This window comes from Plasmodium malariae, assembly GCF_900090045.1.
Source record: "Plasmodium malariae genome assembly, contig: PmUG01_00_45, whole genome shotgun sequence".
NCBI lineage: Eukaryota > Apicomplexa > Aconoidasida > Haemosporida > Plasmodiidae > Plasmodium > Plasmodium malariae.
In genome coordinates, this window is record NW_021638319.1 from 21,823 (window position 1) to 49,356 (window position 27,534).

At 19.6% G+C, this 27,534-nt stretch overlaps 3 protein-coding genes and 1 pseudogene across 4 annotated transcripts; 2 read left to right on the forward strand and 2 right to left on the reverse strand.

The window, feature by feature from the left end:
- Positions 1-55: 55 nt before the first annotated feature.
- Positions 56-2,648, reverse strand: PmUG01_00074200 (STP1 protein; the record flags this gene model as incomplete). Its single annotated transcript, XM_029006277.1, has 5 exons — positions 56-609; positions 779-1,199; positions 1,288-1,373; positions 1,452-2,445; positions 2,598-2,648. 5 exons carry the CDS (start codon positions 2,646-2,648, stop codon positions 56-58), a joined length of 2,106 nt encoding a protein of 701 aa, XP_028859233.1.
- A 7,136-nt stretch (positions 2,649-9,784) lies between these two features.
- On the forward strand, positions 9,785-12,411 carry PmUG01_00074300 (STP1 protein; the record flags this gene model as incomplete). Its single annotated transcript, XM_029006288.1, has 3 exons — positions 9,785-9,805; positions 9,935-11,012; positions 11,282-12,411. 3 exons carry the CDS (start codon positions 9,785-9,787, stop codon positions 12,409-12,411), a joined length of 2,229 nt encoding a protein of 742 aa, XP_028859234.1.
- A 4,162-nt stretch (positions 12,412-16,573) lies between these two features.
- PmUG01_00074400 lies at positions 16,574-17,527 on the forward strand (annotated as a pseudogene). Its single transcript is given in 3 exon segments — positions 16,574-16,930; positions 16,945-17,325; positions 17,399-17,527. Coding segments are annotated over 3 exon segments (867 nt in total).
- A 2,744-nt stretch (positions 17,528-20,271) lies between these two features.
- PmUG01_00074500 (fam-m protein) lies at positions 20,272-21,094 on the reverse strand (the record flags this gene model as incomplete). The annotated part of the gene is made up of 2 exons (XM_029006299.1): positions 20,272-20,880; positions 21,008-21,094. 2 exons carry the CDS (start codon positions 21,092-21,094, stop codon positions 20,272-20,274), a joined length of 696 nt encoding a protein of 231 aa, XP_028859235.1.
- Positions 21,095-27,534: the final 6,440 nt, after the last annotated feature.

Genomic DNA, 27,534 nt, shown 5'->3' on the forward strand with positions numbered 1-27,534 from the left:
CCTGATTATTATTCAAATATATTTTGAATTTGTCTTTATTAATATATAGCATGTATTATTCTACCACTTGATAACATTCGTCTATGTTATTATCACTATCTAAGGAATTTATGTATGCATCATTTTCTCTTATCCATTCTTTCAATTCTTCTTTGAAACAGTCTTCTCCCTCATAAGTATAATTTTTATTATTTTTTATATTCCCTAAAACATCTCCGTTAATATCAGTTAAATTTTCCTCAATTTCTGGTTTAATATCTAAGTTTTTTCCTGTTATACATTCATTTATAGAATTATCGAAATGTGATTCCATATTTTCTATATACTCCTCATTTTTACATTCCTCTAATACCATCATAAATACTAGTATACACAGTTTTTCTAATAATTTTGTTTTAAAGTATTTATATAATACTTCATAATTTTCTTTGTTTTCCAATTCTTCTTTATTCATAAATAATATATCATCCTTTCTTCCTTCATTTTCATATGTATCTATCATATTATATATTTCCTCTCTCAATTTTTCAAACAAGTCCTCTTCCAAATATTTTTCTACAATAGTACCCTTCCTTGATACCCAACGTCTCCATATATCTTTTTTTCTTTCTAAAAATGGATCTTTTTCATTTTATTTGAAAGATATTTTCTTAATTTTTCACTATTTTTTATGTATGATCTTTCTTCTTTCCAATCATTTTTCAGATTGTTAAACCAATCCTTTTTTCTCAATTTTTCCAAAAATATTTTATTCTTTCCACCCATTTATTCCATAGACTTTTTTGTTTTTCAATTTCATTGGTACTTTTAATATTATCCATTACTACTTCATCATCTTTTAAGTTAGTGTAGGTTCTATTTTCTTTTTTTGTTAATACTTCTTGGCATATTGCTAAAAATTCTCCTTTGTTATATTCCCATTCTTTATTTTTGCATTCTTCCAGTATTTCCATATGTACTTCTATAATAGTTATGGATCTGTCCTTTTTTCCGTATAATACATTTTCATTTTTGTTCATATTATGTTCTTGTATTTTTATTTTTTTAATGATTTCTTCGTCTTCATTTATTGGGTGTTCCAAATGATTATGTCTTAAAAATTTACTTCTGTTATAATAGGAAGGTACTAATATTCTCAGAAATTTAACTTCTCTTCTTTTTATCTTTTTCTTTTTTTTAAACATACCTATTAAAACATACTACAATTTAATAGAAATATATTTATAAAATAAAATATTACATTAATTACAAGTTTATGTTATTTTTAATATTTTAGTTTTATTTTACTTTAATAAAAAAGGAAAATACTATAATAACTAGAAAGCTTGTTAAAATATACGATATGTGGGCGTTATATTGATTTCCTTCTGTATCTTCAATATCTTTTAAAATTTATATATTATTTAGCATATACATTTCAAAAATATAATAATAAGTAAAATAAGTGATACCTGGTCTTTTAGAGGGTATAATAAAAACAGAACTTGAATCAGGTTTTAATGCTTCATCAGATGGTATAGTAGTTATATGACCAGTACTTTCTCCTAATCCACGAGTTATTGGACGTTGTTCTACAGGATCAGATTCAGTCATTGAAGTAGGTTGTTCTGAATTTTTAGGAAACTTTGATTTTTCAGATTCTGGAATTGGGGAATCTACAGCTGATCCAGGTAATTTTCCTGTACTTATAGTTTCAGATGTTTCAAGTAATGATGGTCCTGAAGTTGAAGCTTCTTCTTGTAGTGTACTTTGATTTTCAGACGCATTTCCTCTTACTCCTAAGGATATGTCTTCTCCTTTTCCTTCTCCTCTTATCTCTTTTCCATCTTCTTCTTCAAATGGAACTGAAACTGAAGGTAAAGTTTCAGAAAGTTCACTATATATTTCAGGATTCAGCAAGTTATTAATTGGTATTGAAAATTTCAATTTCCTTTGTTCAGATGAGGAATTTTTTTGAATGAGCTCTCTTTTTCCCTCAAAATATTTTTTCCTATCATTAATCCAGATATTATATTCTTTAAGTATTTTCATACAAGCTGGATCATTATTACAACTATATGTATTATTTTCTGTAAGGAAGGATTTTAGTCGATTGAGCTCTCTATTTTTTTTTTCATGAAAATCTTTTACTTCATAACTTAATTCTAAAAGATTTCTCTCATTCTTCTCTATAATCATAGGGCATTCCCCATGTCTAGTTAGATCTTTATATTGAATTTGATACCAATTCTTTAGTGCTAAGTCCCATTTAGGTTGATCAATATGTGCGGGTGCGTGGCTTCTCTCAATTATATAATCAGCCAGATCTAAGCAATTTTTTCTAAATTTTCTTTTATTTTTCTCAACTCTTAAGGAAGAAGTTATTTTTTTAATATGTTTTCCTATGCTTGTAAATTTGGGATTTAAAATATATTGCACTGACGAAGAACCAAATCCATGCAAACCCTAGATTCAAAAAAATTATTAGGAATTATTTAAGCCTTAATTTTTAATTAACTTATCTTTTGTTTCTATCACAAACATAAAATTTGTGTATAAATTTAGAAATATGAAAAACATTAAATTCTACCCAATCCATGATGAAACTACATTATTACTATAGGTAATTCTAAATAACTATCTGAACTAACAATAAAATTATATAACATTTTATTTATAGTTAGAGTAATATTAAATTCCAATATATTAATTAAATGAAATTCTAAAATTATGAACATTAAAGGAATTTATGCGAGAACTATAAAAAAATTTAACATATTATTATTTATTTTATATTCTTCTTATCCTTTTTATATTAAAAACATATGCCACAAGAAGGAATATATTCTAATCCTAATATGATATTAAACAAATATAAGTATATATTTTTATGTAAAATATATACATCTTTTATAAAGAAAAAACCCAATAGCTAGTAATAAAAAATTACAACAGAAGTAACATTAATAAGAAATACATCATTTATACATAAAATTCACAATAATATACGTAATATAACATTTTTTTTTTTATTTTTTAGTACTAACGCCTATATTTATAGATATTTTTACGTGAAAGCAAATGATAACTTTTAATCTATTACTTGTTCAGAAACATATAATTTATAAGCAAAATCGTTATAGGAACTTATAGTATGTTCCTCTTTATTGTCTTTTGTAATTTATTTTTGATATAGGTCGTTATAATGTTATAGCTTTATAAAAAAAATTTTATATATACTTTTATCTCTTGATAAGAATTAATAATATATAAATTATAAGAAACTGTTGATATATTTGAAACAAATATATGGAAATAATATATACAAAAAGGTTTAATCATTTTATACATAAGAATTACCTAAATTTAATTACTTGTGGTAAATATTATGAAATTTAGTAGTTTTAAATTAGTATAATTTATTATATATAAGTGTTCTACTGGATATATGTGTTGCCACATTTGGATACGAACGATTCCATTAGGACTAAATTTTAATTAGTAAAATGGACATTAACGTATATTTATTAATAAAAATGCGTTTAACAACTTATTCAAAATATGAAAAATTATTAGGTTATACTTACAAAGAAAATAATTATACAATATGGTTAAAAAAAAAAATCAATTTTGTTAGAACATTACAATAAATAATAAAATTATTATAATCTCATGTAAATGGAATATTATATGAAATTAAACAAAAATGTTGAAGTTTCGTAATAATTTTTCTCATATTATTAATTTAAATGTTCAAATAAATAGATTAAAATTTGTTATTTATTTTTTCAGTTTTTACTGCATTTGATAACTATATGAATATATCTCTTTAACACTGTCAGTAAATATTATTTACTATAAAAAATAAAAATATTCATATATTATTTTACAACATTTTTAAGACATGTATTTATAAAAGAAATTACAAAAAATTTAAATGTATTATATACATTATATATTATTACATTACAATGTAAATTTATATCTAATTTTAACACTTCAATTGAATTAAGTAAATAAAAGATTAAAAAATATTGAAAAAATTATATAAAAAAATATATATTAATAAATAATTAATTTTTTAATAATTTTTTCATGTAAACAGTTAAATTTATTATAGTTAAGTTTATTCATTCTATATAAGATTTATTGAAATAAAGCATTTTTAACTTTTCAATTTATCTATATACAATTTTTTGTTACTTCACAAACAGAATCTTTTTAGTTTAATCTCTTACGATATATGAAATTTTTTTTTTTGAAATATGTTGTTTAATAACCGTATACATTGGAATATATATAAATATAATATTATTGTATTTTAGGATATTATATATTTAAGTTGTAATTGAATACATTATTTACATACTTAATAAAACTTAAAATTGTATTTGAACATGTACAAACATAAAACAATATAAGTTTTTCCCAAAATAAATTTAGATTATGAAATCAAATAAGTGAAATTTGCTTTCAAAAATTTATATAACGAAATGTTTTTTTTTTTTTAATGTATTTTTTATGATTTTGCTTTTATAAATGATCAAAATTATTTTATCGTATCGAAATTTATGCTTCACATTTTATTAAAAGTAATGAAAAATTAATAAAAATTCAAACACATTACTGAATATTTTATTATTTCGTAGCATCATGAATATATTATTTATGTAAAAAATAATATTTAACATTAAAATAGATTTGTTTGTCATTTAAACATTTCACATTAAACACATCAACAGTATTACATTATATATTAAGCAGCACAATTTCTAGCTACAAATATACTAAAAAACAATCCTATATAATATTTTTCGATTACTTCATATAACACAATATAATTTTCTCATATTTAATTTGTATAAGTAAAAAATTTAAGTAACTTTCATATATATTATTTTAAAAAAATACACTTAAGTATTAAAATTATATAGTTCATATTTTTTCTCTCTTCAATCTGTCATTATAAATATATTCCAATAGTTCAAGCAGTATTAAAGCATAATATAGTAGAAAATTATAACATAAAAATTTATTTTACCTTAAATATTTTTTAATTTTACGTTTTATTTTTTAGAAATACAAGAAAATATAGAGTCTACTAACACTATACAAGAAATTTGTCTAGATGTTTGATTTTACTAAAAATTCAATAAATTATATCCCCATTATCTTAATATAAAATATTAATAGTATTGTTAATATTCAATTAAAATTTTTTAATGACATTGGAATACATATTTTTGTTCTTTATAAATCTTTTTAATATAAAATTCTATTTTATAGCATTTGTATTTCAAATTTTGAATTACAGACTTTATGATATTTTTGACAAATATATTACTATAGTACAAAAAACATAATTTATATATTAATTCTGCATTACAATATATTATATACTCTATCTATTACGAAATTTTAGTTAATTTAATCTTAATTCTGTTTACATTTAATAGTTTCTATTCGTGTTACACTTATTTAATTAATAAAAGTCTCTTTTTTACTATCCATTTATATATATTATGAGATGGGTTACTTAGAAGAAATTTTATATATCCTTAGTATGTACATACTAAACAATAATATGAATATTGCTTATACAATAAAAATTAATGCTTTTTTATTTTCTCATCCTATGTATTTCATAACTTAGTCTTTTAGTAAAATACTTGATTTTTAATTAAATATTTTTTTTTTTAACCTTGTTACAATAGTTTATACTGCTCTTCACTTATCAACGTATTATAATCATGTTAGAATCATACACTTATATATTACATTAGTAGTATTATTATTAAAAAAAAAATTATTTTAACTTTTTTTTTTTTTGCATTCTTTTAAAATATATTTCATTAAGTTTATTAAGTTCTTTTTTTATATTCACAAAGTTATGTGTTATTGGAAATTTATAGATTAGAATTTTGTTCTGTATATATTGTTTAATATCTCTTGTTACACTAATATATGTCATGACCTTCAAAAGCACTTATCAGCATTTTACCACTTTGTTCACCTGCACATTTCGACATCTTTTAATTTTTTTTTTATTGAAAACAACATCATTGCCAAGATGGAAAAATCAAATATTACTAAGAATTACATACAGAGAGAAACAATTATAATGGAGTAATAAATAACTACGTTATATATTAGGATTGTAGAAACGTGTTCACGTTTTTAATTAGAATGATATATAGTGTAATACAAAAGGAAACACATGAAAAATATTGCATTAAATATTAATCTAATTATGGAAAATTAATAAATAAATTAACACCTAGTAGCATAAGGTTGTTTATATGACAATAATCTCTATAATCAGTATTTTACTGAAACTAAACATGAATGAGATTCAGCAACTTCATGTAGTTCATTAATATATTTTAACTATTTTACACTTTTGAAATTAGATATATACTTTTTACCAGTTCCATATTCATTTAAAATTTTTTCCAATTGATTACAAGAATTATTTCAATTTTGCTCAGCATATCTATTTATATTATTATTATATAATTAATCATATTTTTAAACATAGATGCGATAATTGTACGTATTACATTGATTCATAGTAACCTTTTTAGAATCAGTAATACATATAATTTATATTAAAATATATATTAAAGGAAAACATTTTAAAGTAATCTTCTTTTTAGAAAAGTATAAAAATAGATATCTTCAAGTTATATTTGAAACTCCATATATAAAACAATATATTCCATTAAAATCGAACATTTTATTTTTTGTATATATTCTAATATATAGCTAGCATAAATATATAAATAATACTTTAAAAATTGTTAACATTATTTTATATATATTTTATTTTTTATGTATGTATAATTTAGCAAATACAAAAAAGACTTAATGTGAAAGGTTTCTGAACTTTATGCCGACGTACATATAAGAATGCATTTTCCTTATATAATATATACTCAATAAGGAGAAAATATAATATTTTACGAATATAATAAATGATTTTTATAGTATTCCTTAATATAGAAAAAACATAGATAAGTTATTCAAATATATATATTTTGTTTTATTGAATCATTCCCAAAAAAATATTTAGGAACAAGGATTTTTACTAAAATAGAAAAATCCTCTTTAAATGTAAATGTTTAAGGGAATTTCATTATATACAACGTTTATTTTTATTCCGTTTTGTAAGTTACATTTGTATTATTATGAATATATAAAAATGCATTATTATTTATTTCATTCTAAACATCAGCTATATGTAAGATAGTTAGAGAGCCTAGTTGTTCTAAAAATTAATAAAAACCAAATGAGCGCTTCCATAAATGCTGTCGTAAAAAAATTATATATATATTAAAAAGATAATAATATATTATTGTTAATTATCGTAAATTTTATTTTTTTATTATTTTTTAATTATTCATTTGGAAGAATAATATTTTTTTAAGTGAACAATAGTATAATGTATTTACGTTATTATAATTAATATTGGGCATATAATTTTTTTATATTTATTAGAAATTTGTTTTTAATACACAATGAATACAAATATTTTTGCATATTTTTTCCGTTAAATGTATTCTTAATAAAATATTATATATATATATACATACTGGAATATAGTTAGTCCATTTTATATGAAAATTCCACTTATTTAATATATCTATTTTAACATTAAAATATACTATTTAAATAAATTAATAAAATAATCATCGTAATATAGACAAATATCAAATAATCCATAATAATATTTACTATTTTTTTCATTTACATAAATTATATGCTATGTATAAACTGTAATGTTATGCAATAAATTTTATAATATATTAAAAATATAATAATAAAGGATACATCAAAACAGTAAGATTTTTCATACATATATAAAACAATAAAAAAAAAAAAATAGAGGAAATAAATTGTTTTATATACACTTGATAACAATTATAATAATGTTATTCCAATATACTTTCACATATTTCAGAAAATTATATATTCTTTTATTTTGCTACCTAATCAACCACTATTACATATATATTATGTACTATATTTTCCACATATTTTATACATTCAAATGAGATATTTAAAATATATAATATCTTAAAAAATAATGAATTATTGTCACATATATTCCCATGTACAATGTAATAAATAAAAATATTTTTAAAAAAAATGAGATGGAATGTAAGGGATTAAAATATTAAGAACAGAAAAAAAAAAAAAAAATTGAGTAAAAATAAATTCAAAAATTACAAATAAGTAAAAACCAATAATTCTTTAATATAACAGATTGGTTAAACATAATTATATTGCATCAACCACTAATTCAAATAATTATTTACTAAAATTTACTAATATATATATTATTTTAATTTCTTGTTTATTCATTTTCTTTTATATGCTTGTTTCAAAAGAAATTTTAAAATAAGTAATAATATATTTACATTAACAAATAATAAATTATATTGCAATTAATATTTTTAAAGAGTTCTGTGATTTCATTTATTTATTAATATTTAAAAAATATTATAAGCTAATACTTAATTTTGTCATTCTAAATCATAAATGAATACTTAATAATAGTCTTAAAACTATATTTTCATATTCATAACAAATGCAGAAAAAAAAATAAAAATAAAAATAAAATTAAAAAAAATCTTTTTGATGTATTTATTAGATTATATATATGAATAAGTACAAAAAAACTGTTACGAAACTTCAATAATGTTGTATTATTTAATTTAATATATTATTGCATTTACGAGGAATTTAGCATTATTATTTTTCATTACATAGTTATAATTCATTTTACGTTTTTTTAGACATATAATACGAATAACCTTCTCATAAGTATATTCTAATAATTTTTCATATATATCATAAGCAGTCAACATTTTATTCAATAAATAATATACCTTAACGTATTCTTTATTAATTAACATTTAGTCCAAATGAAATCAATTTTATTCAAAAGTGGTAATAGACAAGTACAGAACATACATATATATGTATACGTATGATAATGTATACTATTTAAAATTATTTTGTAGCATAATGTATAGCATAACTTATTAAATTTTTGGTAGATTATTTGCATATATTATTAAATGGATTATGTGCATTATAATGTTATTTATCATTCTCAAAAACAGAAACAATATAGTATAATTTATATATTTTTATTTCCCATATCTATATATAAGGTATTAAAAATAAAAAACCGTTAACAATATAATTACAGTGTAGTACACAATATGGGAAAAATGAGAAATGTAACATAATAACAAACATACTATAAGTGTTAATAATTATCTGGTTTATAGATTATTTATTTTCCAAAAAAACTTGAACAAAAAGAATTGTTTACCTTAATACAGCAGTATTTATATACTGTTTTTTGCGTTAAAAACAAAAAAAAAGCAATAAATTGATTAATAATACTTTTATATAATAAATTTTAACTTATTTTACATTTAATTTATATGTAATTTTTTTTTTGTAAGTTATTGGGATTCCTTTAATGAAGGTCATATAAATTTTATACACGAAAATATAACTTACTCTCATTTAATTTCAAAACACGTATAGGATATATGTTAAGCTGTTTTATATTTATTTAACGTAAAATAAGATAGAACTCCCAGGGAATAAATAATAATAAATTTATTTACTTTATATTTCTAATATAAATTACTACGTAGATCATAAATGTGTAATTGCTTTTAATACATCTTCATTTTTAAAATACGCTACTGATACAAAGTGTACACGATTAATTTTCTTTAAGTTTTTTATTTTCACCGAACTAGAGCATCAATATAGTGTCATTATGGAAAATTGTATACCTAAGGTAATATTCATTTTTTTTTTAAACTATTAAATTCATACATAAATTATTTATTTATGATAAAATATTTTACAGTGCAATTAACGTAAAACTTAATACCTAGGTAATTTTTAATAATTCTTTTAAATTCAGAATTTCGCTATTTCTGGAACGGCAGGATTTTCGCTAACCTTCACAGAACCATTTAGGACTATTAGAACTCACATACAAAATAGAACTAAATTCTTAAAAACGGAAAATAACGAAGATTTATTTAGAGAAGAATGCATAAAATTAGCTGATTATCTAATTGGAAAAATGTCTCCTCCGAAGTCTATATCTCCTACTATGTGGGAAGCGTTATTGAAGTTTTATCTAAATCATTACTTTAAGGATTTAACTAAGTATGGTGGATGTCCTATGATTTTAAAAAAAGAAGATAAAGAACTTTTAAAATTAAAATATAAAGAAGACTATTTCTGTAAAAAAAGACGTAGCGATTTGAATGTAATAGAAATCATAAGAAAAAGAAACTCAGGTAAATGTGAAAATACATGTTTAACAAAATGTAAAGAATATAATAATTGGATTAAGCAAATTTATAATGAATTTAATGAAAAGAGAAACCTTTTCGAAAGTTGTTACAAAATAGAACCAAGAAAAAAGACCAAAAAACTAACTAAAGAATCGATATGTGATATAATGAATGAAGAAACTTTTAAAGAACTTCCTTATTGCTTAAATGTGAACTCAGTTGAAAGTACTGAACATTTACGTGAAAATGAAAATAAAATTTTACCAGAGAAAAGTCAAGATACCCCTCAAATTATGCCTAAACCTCAAGGTCAACAAGAAGAACATTTGAAATTTACACCCGCAACTAGGGATGAACAACAACCAGAAATTTCACCAGAGTCTCCAGTACAACATCCCCCAGAAGATTCACAAGAACTTCTACAACATGTTTCATTAGAAACAGCTGAAACAGAAGCTTCAGACATGCAAGATTCAACTAAAGAGACCATTGATATACAACCTATAGTAATAACATCATTAAAAACATCTAGAGATCCTGATAATGCAGACATAACTTCAGCAGGTAATAATAGATTTCCCTCTCCAGTTATTCAAGAAACACAAGCATCGCCTAGTCGCAAATATACTGAGCTAACTCATCAAGCATCAAGTTATACCTCAGTCCAATTTCCTCTTAAAAATCTCCATAGTACAGGTATTACCAAGTCTACTTATATTTTTAAAATTTAAATAACTCTAATAAATAACATATACCTACGTATAAATTACAGCTATAGGCTCGGAAGTAAATCCAAATGATAAATATATATCACCTATTTTAAGAAGTTTCGTAATTATTATTATATTTTTACTTTTTATTAAAGTAATATAGAAATAAAAATTTAATTATATGATAATAATTTATTTATTGTAATAGATTATTTTATAAAAATATTTTTCTTATGCCATAGTTTGCTTTAATAGGAAATTTAAAAAAAAATAAAAAGACGAGAAGAAGACAAGTGAAATTTCTCAGATTACTAGTACCTTCATTTTCTAAAAATAAAAATAAGATATTAATAGATGATCATTTAGATCAGCCAATATATGATGAAAAAGAAATCATAAAAAAAATTAAAATAAATGAACTTACAAAAAATGTAAACTTGTCAAAGCAAAAAAAAGACAGGTCCAAAACCATAATAGAAGTACATATGGAAGTACTAGAAGAATGCAAAAATGAAGAATGGGAAACCAAAAAATTAGCATTCTTAGAAATATGTATAAAAGAGTTAGAAATATCACAGTGTACATCGAGTAATATTTTAAAAAATTTTGAACTAATGCAAAATATTGACACATGCAGTGATAATGAAAAACAAAAAATTCTATGGAATGAGTTGATAGAAGAACATAAAAATCTTTCTGAAAAATTAAAAAATGAACACTGGTTTAATAATATGAAAAAGGATTGGAAAAGAGAACAAACTCACCAAAAAAAAGGTGAAGCATTAAATAAGGAATTTTCGAATCAAAATAAAAATACCTTATTATTAGAAAGAGAAAAAGATCTATGGAGACAGTGGATATCAAAAATGCATGCAACTTTAGAACATCATTTGGAACAGGACGGGCTTAGAGGATTGAACGCGGAATTGCACAATGTGTTAGATGAATATGTAAATGAAGAAACCCAAAATAATGTTTCACTACTAAATACAGAAGAATTGAAGCAGAAAGGATGTTACAAAGATTTATATAAGTATATAAGAAAAAAATTACTAGCAAAAATGTGCATACTAGTATTTATGATAATACTGGAAGAATGTAAAAAAGAGGATATTATAGAAAATACCGAATCATATTTTGATAGTTCTATAAATGAATTAAAGAGAGAAGTAAATTTAGGGAAAAAAACAGAAATTGCGAATAATTTAATTGACACTGACAAAAATGTTTTGGAAAATAAAGAAAATATTGATCATAAGGAGGAACCCAACTTTAGAAATGAAATAAATGACTGGACAAGGGACGATGACACATACGTAAATTTCATAATTAATGATGAAGAAGTAAACAAATCCATTGATGTACCAGGAAAAAATACATTATAAATTTATAATATATATACATAATATATTCACATAATATTTATTCATAATGAAATAATACATATGAAACATATGTCATCAATTATTTTGATATGAGAGGGCACAAATAATTAGAAGAATGTAAAGTGTAATATAAAATTAAGAAAATTTCTCGTGAAATATGAAGATTGGAATACAGATACATAAAATATATTCTAAATATATATACATTCTTTTAATGCTGTAAAAATATCTAAAGGAACCATATATTATTATTTGATTCAATACAAGTAGCACGATATTTATACATACATAAAATAAAAAAAAAAAAATTAATATTATATGAAAATAGTAAACTTCTCAGAAAATATTAAGAAACTGAAAAATATGAAAAATCAAAATCACTAATTTCGTAAAACTATTTTTTAATTAGTATAATATTATTACATAAATTTATATAACAATATTTTATTCTATTACTACTTACTGTAGTGTTTCTTTCACATTTAGAAAGATAATTATATTGTATTCATTAAACATTCCCATTATTAGATTGTTCCACGTTTTAATTAATATAATAAATTTGTTAGTAATAAAAGAAATATGTTAAAATATGAAAATATAAGGACAATACATATATAACTTATATGAAAAAGGATATTATAAAAAAAATATACTATATACTTAATGATAATCTGTTAGGGTGTTATGAGTTAATAGATGATCGCTGATTGAGAGTGTTAACTTATTGCAAAATTTTAACACTTTATCTGTTATATATGTCAGCATTTTTTTTTAAACTAATTATATTTTATTAGAATAAAAAACTTATATTTTAAAATTCCATTTAATAATAAGATATTTAGCTTTTTTGTTCATAATATATATGTAACATAAAAATTTTCACACGAATTTTTATATACTGATAACATTAAAGTTTTTTTGTTTTCTTTCTGGAAACTTTTAATAAAATGTATTTAATAGATCATTCAAATTATTAAAACTTTTTAGAAGAGAATGTAATAAAACTATGCTGAACGTCCTGTTTTTTACATTAACTTGTATAAATTATTCTTTTTTGAAAAAAAACATGCACAAATATAAAAATAATAATTATATTTTTTTTTTTTACGTTTCTACCTTATAGTTTAATATAATTTTTACTAAATCAAAGAAATACATATTAAATATTAACAGGTTGATATATTAAATAATTCTAAATCAGTAATCTTTAAGATTTTTTTAAAAACAAGTAGAAATGAAAAGTAATATAGTTATTTATAGGAATTTTAAAATAAATCATATATTTTTATTTTTTTCTTTTGAATATAATTTTTAATTTTCTTTTTATTAAGTTATATTAATAAAAAACTTTCAATTATATTCGTTTTACATTTTGAACAGAATTTATATATTTTGACGTACATATTTATCCTTTTTTTCTTTTTTTTTTTTTTGTAATTACAGAATACCATTTCTTTTTTATCTATTCTTTTATAAAATTATTTATTATTTATATCTTTTATATAACTTTTTAAATTATATTTATATATATTTATAAAATAAACTAATATTAGATTTATGAGGGAAAATATAAAATCCATGTACATTTGTAATAATTTTTTAGTGTTACTATAAGCCATAAATTTAATTGTATTAATATTTTCTATTTACCGCTTTATATTACGTAAAAATTATAATAACTTAACTAGGTTTATTTTTTTAAATAATATTATTAATGTAGTAATAATATTAATAATTAACATATTTTTTTTTATGCAATTATAATTATTACAAGAAGGTAGTATAACTATAATTGAAACGTATTTGCATCTTTGCAATATGATAACCTTATAATATATAAAGTAAGTGTATTATAATATATTAATAATATTTCTTTAGAATATAATTAATTAAGTTATTATTTGTATTATCATTATACATGTTTCAAAATACTTGAATAAAATTAACAGAACTTATATATTCTCATTTTATATTACCAGTAACAAAAATAAAATTCTCTTAATGTTTATTAAATTAACACATATAAGATAGTTTACAATAGATATTTTTACTCTTTATAATATAAAATATATATTCAATACATATTTAATTAATATAAAATGTAAACTACAATCACATTAAATATGTATGTTTCTTATATACTTTATATATTATATGGCAGTTAACAAAATTTTTTATTTTACTTCTAATCTCTTAAAGCGTTTGAAAGTATATCAAAAATAAATTAAATACAAAAAATTATAAAAAAATATTGCAACATATAAACCTATAAAATTAGTTATATATTAGTACAAAAAAAACTTTCAATACAACTATAATTTTTGATCATATATACTGTGCATTTTGACGTGTTTATTTTATTAGTTAAAACGGATTTTAAAAAACTAAAAAAAAAGACATGTTAAAGTTATACATTAAAATATAAAATAAGAAAGAGAAAACATCTATTGTAAAACAACATTTAAAAAATATTTAACAATTATAATAATTATGCTAGTATATTATCTTCCTAATAGTTCATGAAAAAAAAGACGATTCTTTTCACACATATAGTAATAATAAAGAAATTTTTTTTTTTCATTACTTTTATTTTAAAATATATTTAATTACATGCTAAATACTTTAATAGAATTAAAATTTAATAACATATGAATTATATATTATACTAAAAATATATAAGCCTAAAATATTTTTACAACAATTTGTTATATAAAAAAGGAGAAATTATTTACTATTATTTTCTAAGTATCTTCAATAGGTGTTTTTTATAGTAGAACTTACATGACAAATAATTTAGATAAATTGAATTGCAATGAAATTTACAAATTGAAAAATAATATTATACCACTATCACAATTATTTTATTATATATTAAAAGTAAAACATGAATTATATATATGTTTTCTAATAGGATGTATTCTCCATAAATTATAATAAATAATACTAACTCTTATTTAAATCGACATTTTTATGATGTTACATATACAAAAGTATCACGTTAATAAATTTTATTAATACCTTTATTACAATAGTTAAATTATTCTTTCTTTTATATTTAATCTACAATTATAATTAATTTATTATATAATAATAACTAATTTTTATGTATATATTTATATATCCATTATAAAAATATATATTATACTAAGTCAAATATAACCAAGAGTAAAGTAAAATGTTATCTTCCATATGCAATTCAATTAAGAGTATCAAGAGACTGTTTTATAATAATACGATATAAAGTGTTTATCTAATAATAAATTATAATTAAAGCTAATTCTTTGAAAAATAATATATATTTAATTTAACAAAAGAATACATTTTGTCATATAGTATATTTATATTTTAGTTAAATTTCTATTTCATTTATATAAATTCTAATAACAATAAGAATGTCAAAGATAAATATTGTATGAGGCGATTATATTATTATAATTATAATGAAAATTAATTGAATTAATTTGAAAAGTATCATTTTAACCTTATGAACAAATAATCGTTCAAAAAAGGAAAAATTATGTACTTTTTAAAGATGGAATATTTAAGTATTTATAGTATACTAAAAATTCAAAAAATATTACTAAAGATATGTTCCATTATAATGCTAAATTTATATAAGTATTCACCAGAAATAACTTATTTTTCAGTACTACAATTCCATAAAATTTTATAACCTTCCTCTGAATGAAAATATTAGGAAATTGCATTTTTTTCTGTACACTTTTTTAATTAATATAAAGTAATTCAATTTTTGATATCATTATATTTACGCCTAAATGTTTATGTTATAATGTGTACATTGTATTCTATCTTATTTCAATTTTATGTAAAAACTAAAGAGTTGATATTAATATGGAAGGATTTTTTAAATTCATCGTATAGTATATGGAATGCATCACATATAAACATTTGATCTATCATTTATTTATTTATATAAATATTAACTTGATGTGAATTTAATTTATATTTTTTAATTTACTTATACATATATACAATGATATCCAAAAGTTCATAGAATTACATAAAATTTATGTTTTTGTCATTATAATTATATATGTTAATGTATTCAATAATTCGTTTTCCAACAAATAATGTGAAAAAAAATTTAATGAAAATATAGTTTTTTTTAATTTATATATTATTATTATTTTTTTATTTTTAGGATAATTGCGTGGAATTATTTTTTAAATATAAAGAGGAATTTGATAATACTATCTCAAGTGAAACACAGGGGAGTATAAACCCTTGTCTATATTGTAATATATAAGATGGCAATTTAATAATTACTTATGAAAATTTTACTACTGCTTGTCAGAATATTGGTAAATATATAATTAAAAAAAGATATAGTTATAAAACTGATAGCAACAAATGCTGTAAATACATGAATTACCGGATAAATAAAGAAAATTAATATAGTAAGGATTATAGTTGGTTTAATGGATATAAAGAATTTTCCACCAATATAGATAATACATGTATTCGAGAAATAAAAAAAATTGATAAATATATTTTAGAGAAACAAATCTGTACAATTTATATGAGGATTTTATGAATTTTACATCTCAAAAGGATAAAGCCACAATTAGTTGAGAAAATCCTAAAAATTGTTATAAATTTTACATTGAAAATTACAAGGAGTGTGAAGAAAATTGAATGAACGAATTTTGCGAAGAGTTAAGCAATTTTAAAAAAGCATATGATGAAACAATGGGAGATGTATCTATATGTCCACATGTACCAAAAATTTCAGCACCTCCAAAATGTTATATGTTTGCTACTAGTTTAACAACAACTGTCATATTATTATCTTTTATACTATTTGTTTTATATAAGGTTAATAAAAATTATGCACAATAGTGTGAATATTGTACCAAAATGAGTAGGTTCATGTTCGTAAAAAATTACTTGCACAAAATAATTATATTTTTATGTATATATATATTATTTTTTCATATAGTTTACTCCTATGAAATCGTCGTTACATAGTCTTTTAAAAAGGAAAAAAATAATTGAGCTTGAAGAACAAACAAGAGAATTCTTACAAAATATACAAAATGAAAATATAAATTATACAGAAACTTTTCATAATATAACTTAACAACCTCACAGAGATCATTGATACAAAAATTACAGTGTATATTATGTCCATTAAAAAATCTAATACCTACCGATATGAAGGTTGAATACTTCTAGAAATGTATTAATAAATAAGATTAACTAAATATAAAGAAATTAATACAAGTTCATAAAAATTACAATAATGTTAATATAAAAATTATTCAAAGAAAAGATTAACATACATACGGCACTAATATAAGATTTATTAGCACAAAAATGTACTTATAGGTAAAATTTTAGTCAATTAAAAACAAATAATTTTAAGACAATAATATATAGTACTAGATTATTCAATAAATATTGATTTTCTTACATAGTAATGTGAAGTAATAATTATTAAATAAGTATTAAATAAAGATATGTTGAAAAAAAAAGTATTAAAAACTCCACCAATAATATTATTATATAAGATAAAAAAAAATATTTCAAACATTGATACTATTAAAAAAATAAAAAATTTATATTATTTTTTTATAAAAATTTGTATTTTAAATTTTTACTATTATTTTCCTGTGAAAATTATGTAGAAATGAAAATTTAACTCAATACAGAACAATTTCATCATTGTTGTTTTCATATTTCACTTATTATATGTACAACTTTAGTAAGCATATTAATACATGATGATAATTGAGAAAAATAATACTGTTGATGGAATTTAAATGGAAACATTTATATCCATTATTTAATAATTCTTACATATGTTCCTCTCTAGCACTATACTTAATTTTTTCGTTTAACATTTAACTCCCCCTTATGGGTGTTATATTTATGAGGAGTAAACAAATGAACATATAATAAATAAAAAAAATATATAAAATTACTTTATAATTATAATTTTTTTTACCAAAAACAATTATAATAGAAAAAAATGGTATTTATATATCTATATTTTGTTTCTATATATACTAAAGCAAATATTCTTCAAATATTCCTGTAATTGTAGCAGTAAGTAATATGATAATAAGTAAAAAATAAAAAAAATTAAAAGACAATTATTATATTCTTGAGTATTCAAAGAAAATTCCACATTTATAGCCTCCATGAATCTAATTATATATGTAACTGTACATATGATATGTTATAAAGAGAAGCTCCTATTTTTAGTTACATAAAAATTTTAAATGCCCTTTTATTTTGTTAATCAGAAATTTCAGGATATTCATTCATTTTAATTGTTGCACATAATTATATTATTCCCTAGATTTTACGATATATACTGATTTTAGATATTAATTTAGATATAACATTTGTAAGATTATACATAATATCACATTCAAAACAGTAAAAAAATAAATACGTAATACTGAAATTTTTCAACATTACCAAAACATTGACGTGTTCATATAAAAACGATAAATACAAAAGTTTTTATAACAAGGAGCCAATTAATAGTATTTTTAATGAATATTTCTATATACTATTGATATATTTTATTTATACAGAAGTGTTCAGTAGGTTGTTAATACTACTAATATATATATGGACAATGTTTCGTTATATTTTAATTAACATTTTCTATTTTACTCTAATTATTTATTAGTTAATGCATATATATACATAGAGAACTGAATAATAAATTATACAGCAAAAGAAAATTACAAAATTAATTAAGTATCATCTCCTTACAAATTTGCTTATGTAATACTGACTTAAAATATTTTTAACTGAATTAATATATATAAATTGGTTAATTAGTTCCCTTACAGATTCAGCATATTTTAATAATATGGTATCTATAAAAATAAAAAAATTTCAGATATAAAAATTTTGCTTTCATTTATATTTAAAAATAGAAGAACTATATAAAAAATGTTTTTACAGCTTAAAAAGGTATATTTAAAATTCATAATGTATTCATTTATGCTCTTTCTTATTCATGCATAAAAATAAAAAGAATATTTATTTTTTAAATCACTAATATATACTTTTCTATTTTTAAAAAGATTTAATTCTACACTTAATAATATTTATAAGCTTACAAAATAAAGTAAAATAGTATATGGGGTAAAAATTAAATTATTATCCATACTCTCTAAACTCAGAAACTTATTTATAAAAAATATTATTTTATTATATATTTATAATTCCTCACTTATACATTGAAAAATAAAAAAAGACGTTTGTTTAAAAGTCTTAATTAATAAATATATGTTACATATTTCTAATAAAAATTATTTTATATAAAGAATACCATATTTTTTTTTTGAGTAAAATATATGTAATTTAGCATAATACATTTACTTTATCTGATTAAATAAAAAAAAGGAGATGTTTATTTATAACATAATATAAACCATGTGCTTTTCTTATTACTTCTATCAATAGTCATTTAATAATTGAAGATCAAAAGTATAACATAGGTATACTTCGTTTAAAATACAAATTCTAATATGGAAACAATAAAATTATAATAATTTTAATATTATATATTAATTTTGATTTATTACATACATTTTTAATAACAATATATTTTAACACACAAATATATATATTAAGAAATACTATTTAATTATTCTTCAACAATAACATATAACACAAAATGTAAAATATTTAAACTCACAAATAAAGATAGAACACAATTTAACACTGTTCCTTATAAAAGAGATAGCGTAAAAACAAATGAATTTAAAGAATTAATATAATTATAGACGAGTTTATTAAGTATATAACATTAAGGATATTACATATAATAAATCATATTTATAGCTTATATAAAAATACATGTTGTTATTCATTTTACTCAGTCATCAACTTAATTTTTTTATACTTTTCATTATTTCTTAATATTCTAGGAATTATTATTATAATTAAAACAGCTAATATAATTATAAGTATTCCAAATGATATTAGAAAGGTATAACTATCAGCACCTACTTTACTGAGCAGTGATTTCATAGGACTCAACACACTGTCCAAATATTTTAATACATGCAATATGGGCAATCCTACTCCCAACACGAATAAAAGAAAAAACAGAGTAACTCCAAATCCGTAACTTCTAAACTTTGTTTTTTGTAAAGCTATATCACAAATTCTTCTATTTCTTTCAACAATATTATCATAATCTTTTTTTGTAATCCATTTTTTTTCAAAATGAAAATGTTTTCCATCAAACATACCATTATTATAATCGATAATTTCAGTATAGTATCTTCCATTATTTAACGATCTTCTATGCGATTTTTTGTTTTTTCTATTATCCTTCTCTGCACAAATTGGTATATCTTCTTCTAAACTTAAAATATTTGAGCACATTTCTTGCTTATGTTTTGCTAATGATCGAGAATTTCTTGTATATATTTTTCTACCGTCGTAATTCTCACCAAAATATTTGTTAAATGTAAGCTAATAAATTAAGTAAATATTTATTATTTAAAATAATAAATAATAAATCATACTAAAAATACGTACTTTAAAAAAACAACAATAAAAATATTAATAATATATATATCCTTAAATAATATTATAATACCTCATAATCGTTAAAATAGCATATCCACGCCGAAAGGATAAACGAAGCAATTTTGACATATAAGATTATTTTAATATTTTGTTCCATTTTATAGATTTTTTATATTCTCATATACATAGTAAGCATAAAATTAAAATTAATATAATATATATTTAATGATAAAGATACTATGTTTATTTTTCCAATTTTTTTTTATTATTTTTTCGTCACGTGATGAAATATATATAATTGTAATAATTTTATAACGAAGATCAAGAAAAATGATTTTAAATATATATTATAGAATATTTATCTTAATTGTATTTTTAAAAAACTAATTTACGTTAAAATATAATAATCTGAATTCATTCATAAATATCCATGATACATATATCAATTATTTAATATAGTAGAAATATAAAATTTTTATATTTATTAGTCTTTATCATAAAAAGAAAGATATATATTTTACTTCATGATGTTCGTAAGTATTGAGTTTATCTAATATATAGGATATATAGAATATAAAACGTTTAGAATATATATAATGTATCATTTTACATTTTAAAAAAATAATTGCAAAAATTAATGATATTTTTCTATAAATAAATCTAATTAAATAAATATTATATAATTTTAATCTTTTTGCTATTTATAAAATATAATGAATATTATAATAAATTGAAAATGTTAATATTGTTTACAATATATTTTGTTATATCATGCGTATGAGTTTCAATTTTTTATAAACTATAATATACATAATAAATTAAATTTATAATATGCTGCCTAATCTATAAAACAATTTTCATTTTAGCAATATATTTTCATATTAAAATGATTATTTAATTTTAATATATGTCTATATTTATAAAATAAATTGTTGTAATTCGACTTAATGCATATATATATTTGTTTTTAATTGAATGTAAGTATTTGTAAGAAATAACAATATAAAAAGAAAAAAAACTTAAAAATATATTAAAACTTTTATTTGTACGTTGTTCGATTTTTTTTAGAGAATATCTGCATAAATTTATCTCAATTTCTATATCTTCAAGTATATTTACATATAAGAAAAAATGAAACACATAACCTCTATCAATGTTTAAAATGTAACATTTGAAATATAAATAGCGTTATGTTAATATACGAAATATTAATTTTAACATGTTGATTAAAATTGAATTTAGAGAAGAAATTTTTTAATAAAATTAGTATTTAATAATTTCAAAAAGTCAGAAATGTTCTTCAGTAAAACAATTCAGTTTATTCTTATATAATTAAAACTTTTATAAAACATATATCTTAACATTTTAATTAAAATATATTAGAGCTCACATAATTAACAATAACACAATAATATATTTATTAGCATATATTTATAACGTGAATATTACTCTACTGGAGAGTATTACTTATATAAAAAAATACATAGCTATTATGATAAACACCTTCTTTTTTTACATACATTTTTGATTCTGTTGTTTGTTCTACAAACATATTTGTACAGCAAAAATACATAGAAACACAAATGTATAAATGAATATCTATATATAAAGACCTTATGGAATATATGTATTTAACCTAAAATTTACTAATATTGTTTAATGGTTTATTCAATTTTATTATATATTTTTTATTCATTTTTATAATGTACATAATGTTTTAGGAATAACAAAATTAGTAACTGTTCTTTTATATGTATCAATACTGTAAGAATTGTCACAAGAATTTATTCTCCTGGTACTGTCAAAAACAAAAAGGGATAATAATTTTTTATTATAAAATTTCTTTTATATTAGGAATTAATTAATTCTCATAAAATAATTTAATATATAACCGGTACACGCTTTATTTAATGATGCACGGAATTTATTTCCTTCATTTAATTATAAAGGTACATGAATATTAAAATTGGTAATTTTCTATTAATAACTAATTCTTAAAAGTAAAAAAATATTAGTTCATATGGGTAATTTCATCTTTAACTATTCAAGTATTCTATAAATATATTAAAAATATATTTATATGAAATATGATTTGAAATATATACTTTTCATAACAATATTCTGCAAAGAATATTTATTAAATATACTTTTGAATAAAACGTACATATTAACAAGAAATAAAATACATATATTTATTTTTATTAAATAAAAAATTTCAAGGTGCTCTTAAACTAAAGCTAATATATAATTAAATTGTTAAATAAATTCTTCATATAATCACTTGCAACCATAAAAAAACCAAGAATAAGTATAACCCTTAGAAGTGTAAATAGTTTCACTTCTTAGTTAAAGTTGTATTAATTGTAATTTAATACATCAAATTAAATAAAGACATGTAATTTATAATACGAATTTACATAAATTATATATACATATAATTCTTTCATATATTTCTCATACTTTTACTATAAGTATTGAGTAATATCTATTTAACATTACTATGAAACACAATATATATATTATATAGTTATAACAAGTGTGAACAACAAATTAACATATAAGAGTGCAACATATTAATAAAACAAAAATAGAAACATTTGAACTGTTGCAAATATTTAATATGTATTTTTTTACTTTTTTGTGTCACTATATATAAGTACATAAACTAGTATGCATAAATAATTTTATATAAATAAAATAAAGAATTTAACTGAGAATATAATATCGTTAATCAAAAATTAGATCCTTATTATTTATACAAAAAATGCTTTTCTAAAGCTTTTATATTTATTATATGGATTTTTAAACTTCAATGAAAAAATATCCTTCTTACATTTCAAGAATTTTACAAGAATATAAATAATCAGTGAAATAGTTAAAAAAACTAACAAAAATAAAACGAAATAATCATAATATTTCATAAATTCGTATAAAACATACTTCATTACTTCGACGCGTGCAAAAAATATTTTTCATAATAAGAACATATAATAAATAACGGAAATCCATAATAAAATATACCAAGTAAAGCAAATATCAAATCTGCACTCTTATAAACTTAACATATTAAATCTTTTTTATGGGTAGAATCTGTGCATATCATATAAATATATATAGGACTAAATAACCTATATAATATTTTTTCAAAGAAATAATCTACCTCTTCAAATGTTTTCCATATAATTGATGTTAATATTTTGATTAAACCTTTGGATGAAGTTCTTATGTTAATTTTATTCGTAGACTCTCATTTTCCATCAAATTATGATTCGTCTTTATCGTCCTCGTTTTTTGAATTATAAAATTCATTTTCAAATAATATGTCTTTTAATTCTACATTTTTTCCATATGTCTCACCATATGACAACAAAATATCTTACTTTTTATATAATATTCTGTGGGTAATGTTCATTTTATGGAAAGAATTATCAAAGAATACTATAAGTAAAATAAAATATTTTAAATTCTAATGATGTTATATAATTATTTTCTCATATTATTACTACTATTATTAATGTACATATATACATAATATGAAGCAGTAATGAATATTAAGCAAATTTTCTTGGATGATATTATTATACCACTACTTAGTAATTATAACAGGAACAACTGTATAGAAAAAGTATAAGACTTTTCACTAAAATAAAAAAATTCACTTTCTATTAATGTTATCATTATTTGTTCTTATATTATCTTTGTGTTTGTAAAGAATTCACTATATTTTCACAATGAACTATTACAGTGATAGTATTATTTGCATTCTAATTTCTTTTACTTTTTTTTTTAAAAGTATTAAGTATGATAAAGAATATACAAATATGAACTTTAGAAGAGAAAATATCATTTTAAAAAATGTTTTAGTAAATGTTTTCAATAATGATATTTGTAGAAAAACGAATATTTTTTACAAGTAGTTTTAATGTAGTAAATATTGTTAATGTTTGGAATATACATATATACTTCCTTATATAACAATTAAAATTTTTTATTATTTTATACCTTTTAGAAATAAAATTAAATTGACCTTTTGATGTTTAACAATTTAATTTTATTTTTAAGAAAAAAATATATATATTTATATATACCCTAAATATTCACATAGAAATGTATATTAGGAATATAACTTTTGAATTTTTTCATATATCCTTATCAGAAAAAATATATTTGAGTTTTTATAATTTTTAAACATTATTTAATAATTAAATTATTTAAACCGTTAAATGAAATTTAAAATTAATTATACGAAATGAAAAAAAAAATAAGACAAAATTTTTTTTTCCACAAATTATAAGCTACGTGTTAAATATACCTTGGATATTTGAAAAACTCATGCGCTATTATATTAAATTATGCATTCTTTAATTGAAGAAACGTTTATAATTTGTATAGTTTAAAAAGGGAAATTAAAATGAGCTGTTAAATAAATTTATATCTATTAATTACAAATAGAACCTTATAATTATAAAATTTATATAAATAGAATTTATTTTTTATCGCTAAAAGTAAATTTTTTAAAATAAACAATTTAGTTACTTTCCTTATTTTCCTTTTCTTTTTTCCTAAGAATAAAAAAATTCATATATTCTATAGAAATATTAATAATAAAGAAAAATTAATAATAAAAATATAAAAGTAAAATTTGTAAAAAGAATCTTTAATAATTGCGATAAGTTAAAAGAATTTTAAGTAAAGTTACTTAAAATATAAAATAATATCGTTACGAAATTTGAAGAATAATATATAATAAAAATTAGGAAAATATTTTATATATAATTTTTAATCTTGAAAATTCTATAAAAGTAAAAAAGATACATTTATTTTTTATTTATTTATAAATAAATACTATAAAAAATTAAGTATTATATTAAAAAATTTATACAACTAATATAAATAAAATAAATTAGTTTTTTATAAAATAAACCTATAAAAACAAAAATATTCATATTCCAATTCTTTTTTACCTTACTATTTGTTCCACTTATTTAATTACGATAATTACAAAAATAACGTATATTGAATATATATTTTTTATTATGCAATAATAAACTCATATTAATTTGACAAATCAATTTACTGCCATAAAAAATAAATAATAAAATGAAATAAAAAAGAAATTATATTTTTATTTACGTCATATAATTCATATTACCCTGTGGCACTGAAATAATATAAGATAATTATTTCTTTACTTCATGCTTTCATATATGATTAGGATATATATATATATATATATATATATATAATACGTATAATAAAAAGTATTTGGAAATTTAATCGATTCAGAACCATAGAATATTCTATTACTTCACTTCCGCTTAATTTTTCGTATAGAACAAATTCGTAATTATATATAAAAATATAATGTCGTATCTTAATAACTACTGTTATATATTATGAGGAATACATAATGAAACAAATTACGTAAACTCATAACACTTCATTTAAAATTTTTTTTTCTATATTTTCATGTAACTAATTGAGATGGTTATTTTTAGAAGTATTTATTTTACTCTAATTAGTTTTTTTGAATTTTATATCTAATAAAATTATTCGCGTTATTTTAAATAAATTATTCATATTCATCCAAATAAAAGTATCATATATAAATAATTTACATTTATTTTCTAAATATTTAACTTGTTCCTAAGTAAATGTATATACTATAAATAAATAGTATTATTAAATTGATATATAATATATTTATATTAAATAAGAACTTTTAGACAGCTTAAAAAAGTACCATATTAAAAATGTAGGAACAAATACATACTAATTGTATAAAAATTTAAGAATGTATATTGAACTTCTTATTTCATATCAAAATATTTAAGTATATCTTGGTTATATACTAATGATCACACATTTCCTCTATATTTTTCCAAGATGTATTATTACTAATAATACAACCATATTTGTTAAACTATGATAAAATTAACCTTTTTATCAAATATATTATGCTTAAAAATAGTTCTAATCACTCTATTTTGATAACTTATCATATATTAAAGGGTCTATGTAAAGATAAATAATTATTACATTACATATACTAGTGCATATTAAAACTTCATACACTGAATTTATGAAACAATGAAACAAGATTAATAATTTCAAAAGTGGTGAGGCAAGTAATATTTGTTAATTGCATATATATATTTAATTATAAATATTTTAATTAATTTTAGTTTTTCTGTATTTTCATCTATTTAGCATAATATATATAATACACAATTTTTAAAATAAGTTTTCTATTACTTCTAATAGATTTTGATATATAACTTATTTTTTTATTAATAAATTTATTTTCATTTACATTTCATAATGTATATCTTAACTGTTTGTATTTTGGTTTAAGTTATTCGTTAAATGTTTTATTTTAATTAGTCCTTGTATTTTTTTTAAACTATTATTTTCTCTAATTTTTTCTAACTTATATTTATTGTTTTCTCTTTTTTACTTCCTTATTCATCATCTGATGATGTCCTTTTCTTTTCAAAGTTACATTTTTTGCTTCAAATTCTATTATGAATTGTGCTAAAAATATGCCAGATTTGTGATGCAAAAAAGATATTCTTTTGTTCTCCTCTTTTATAGTTT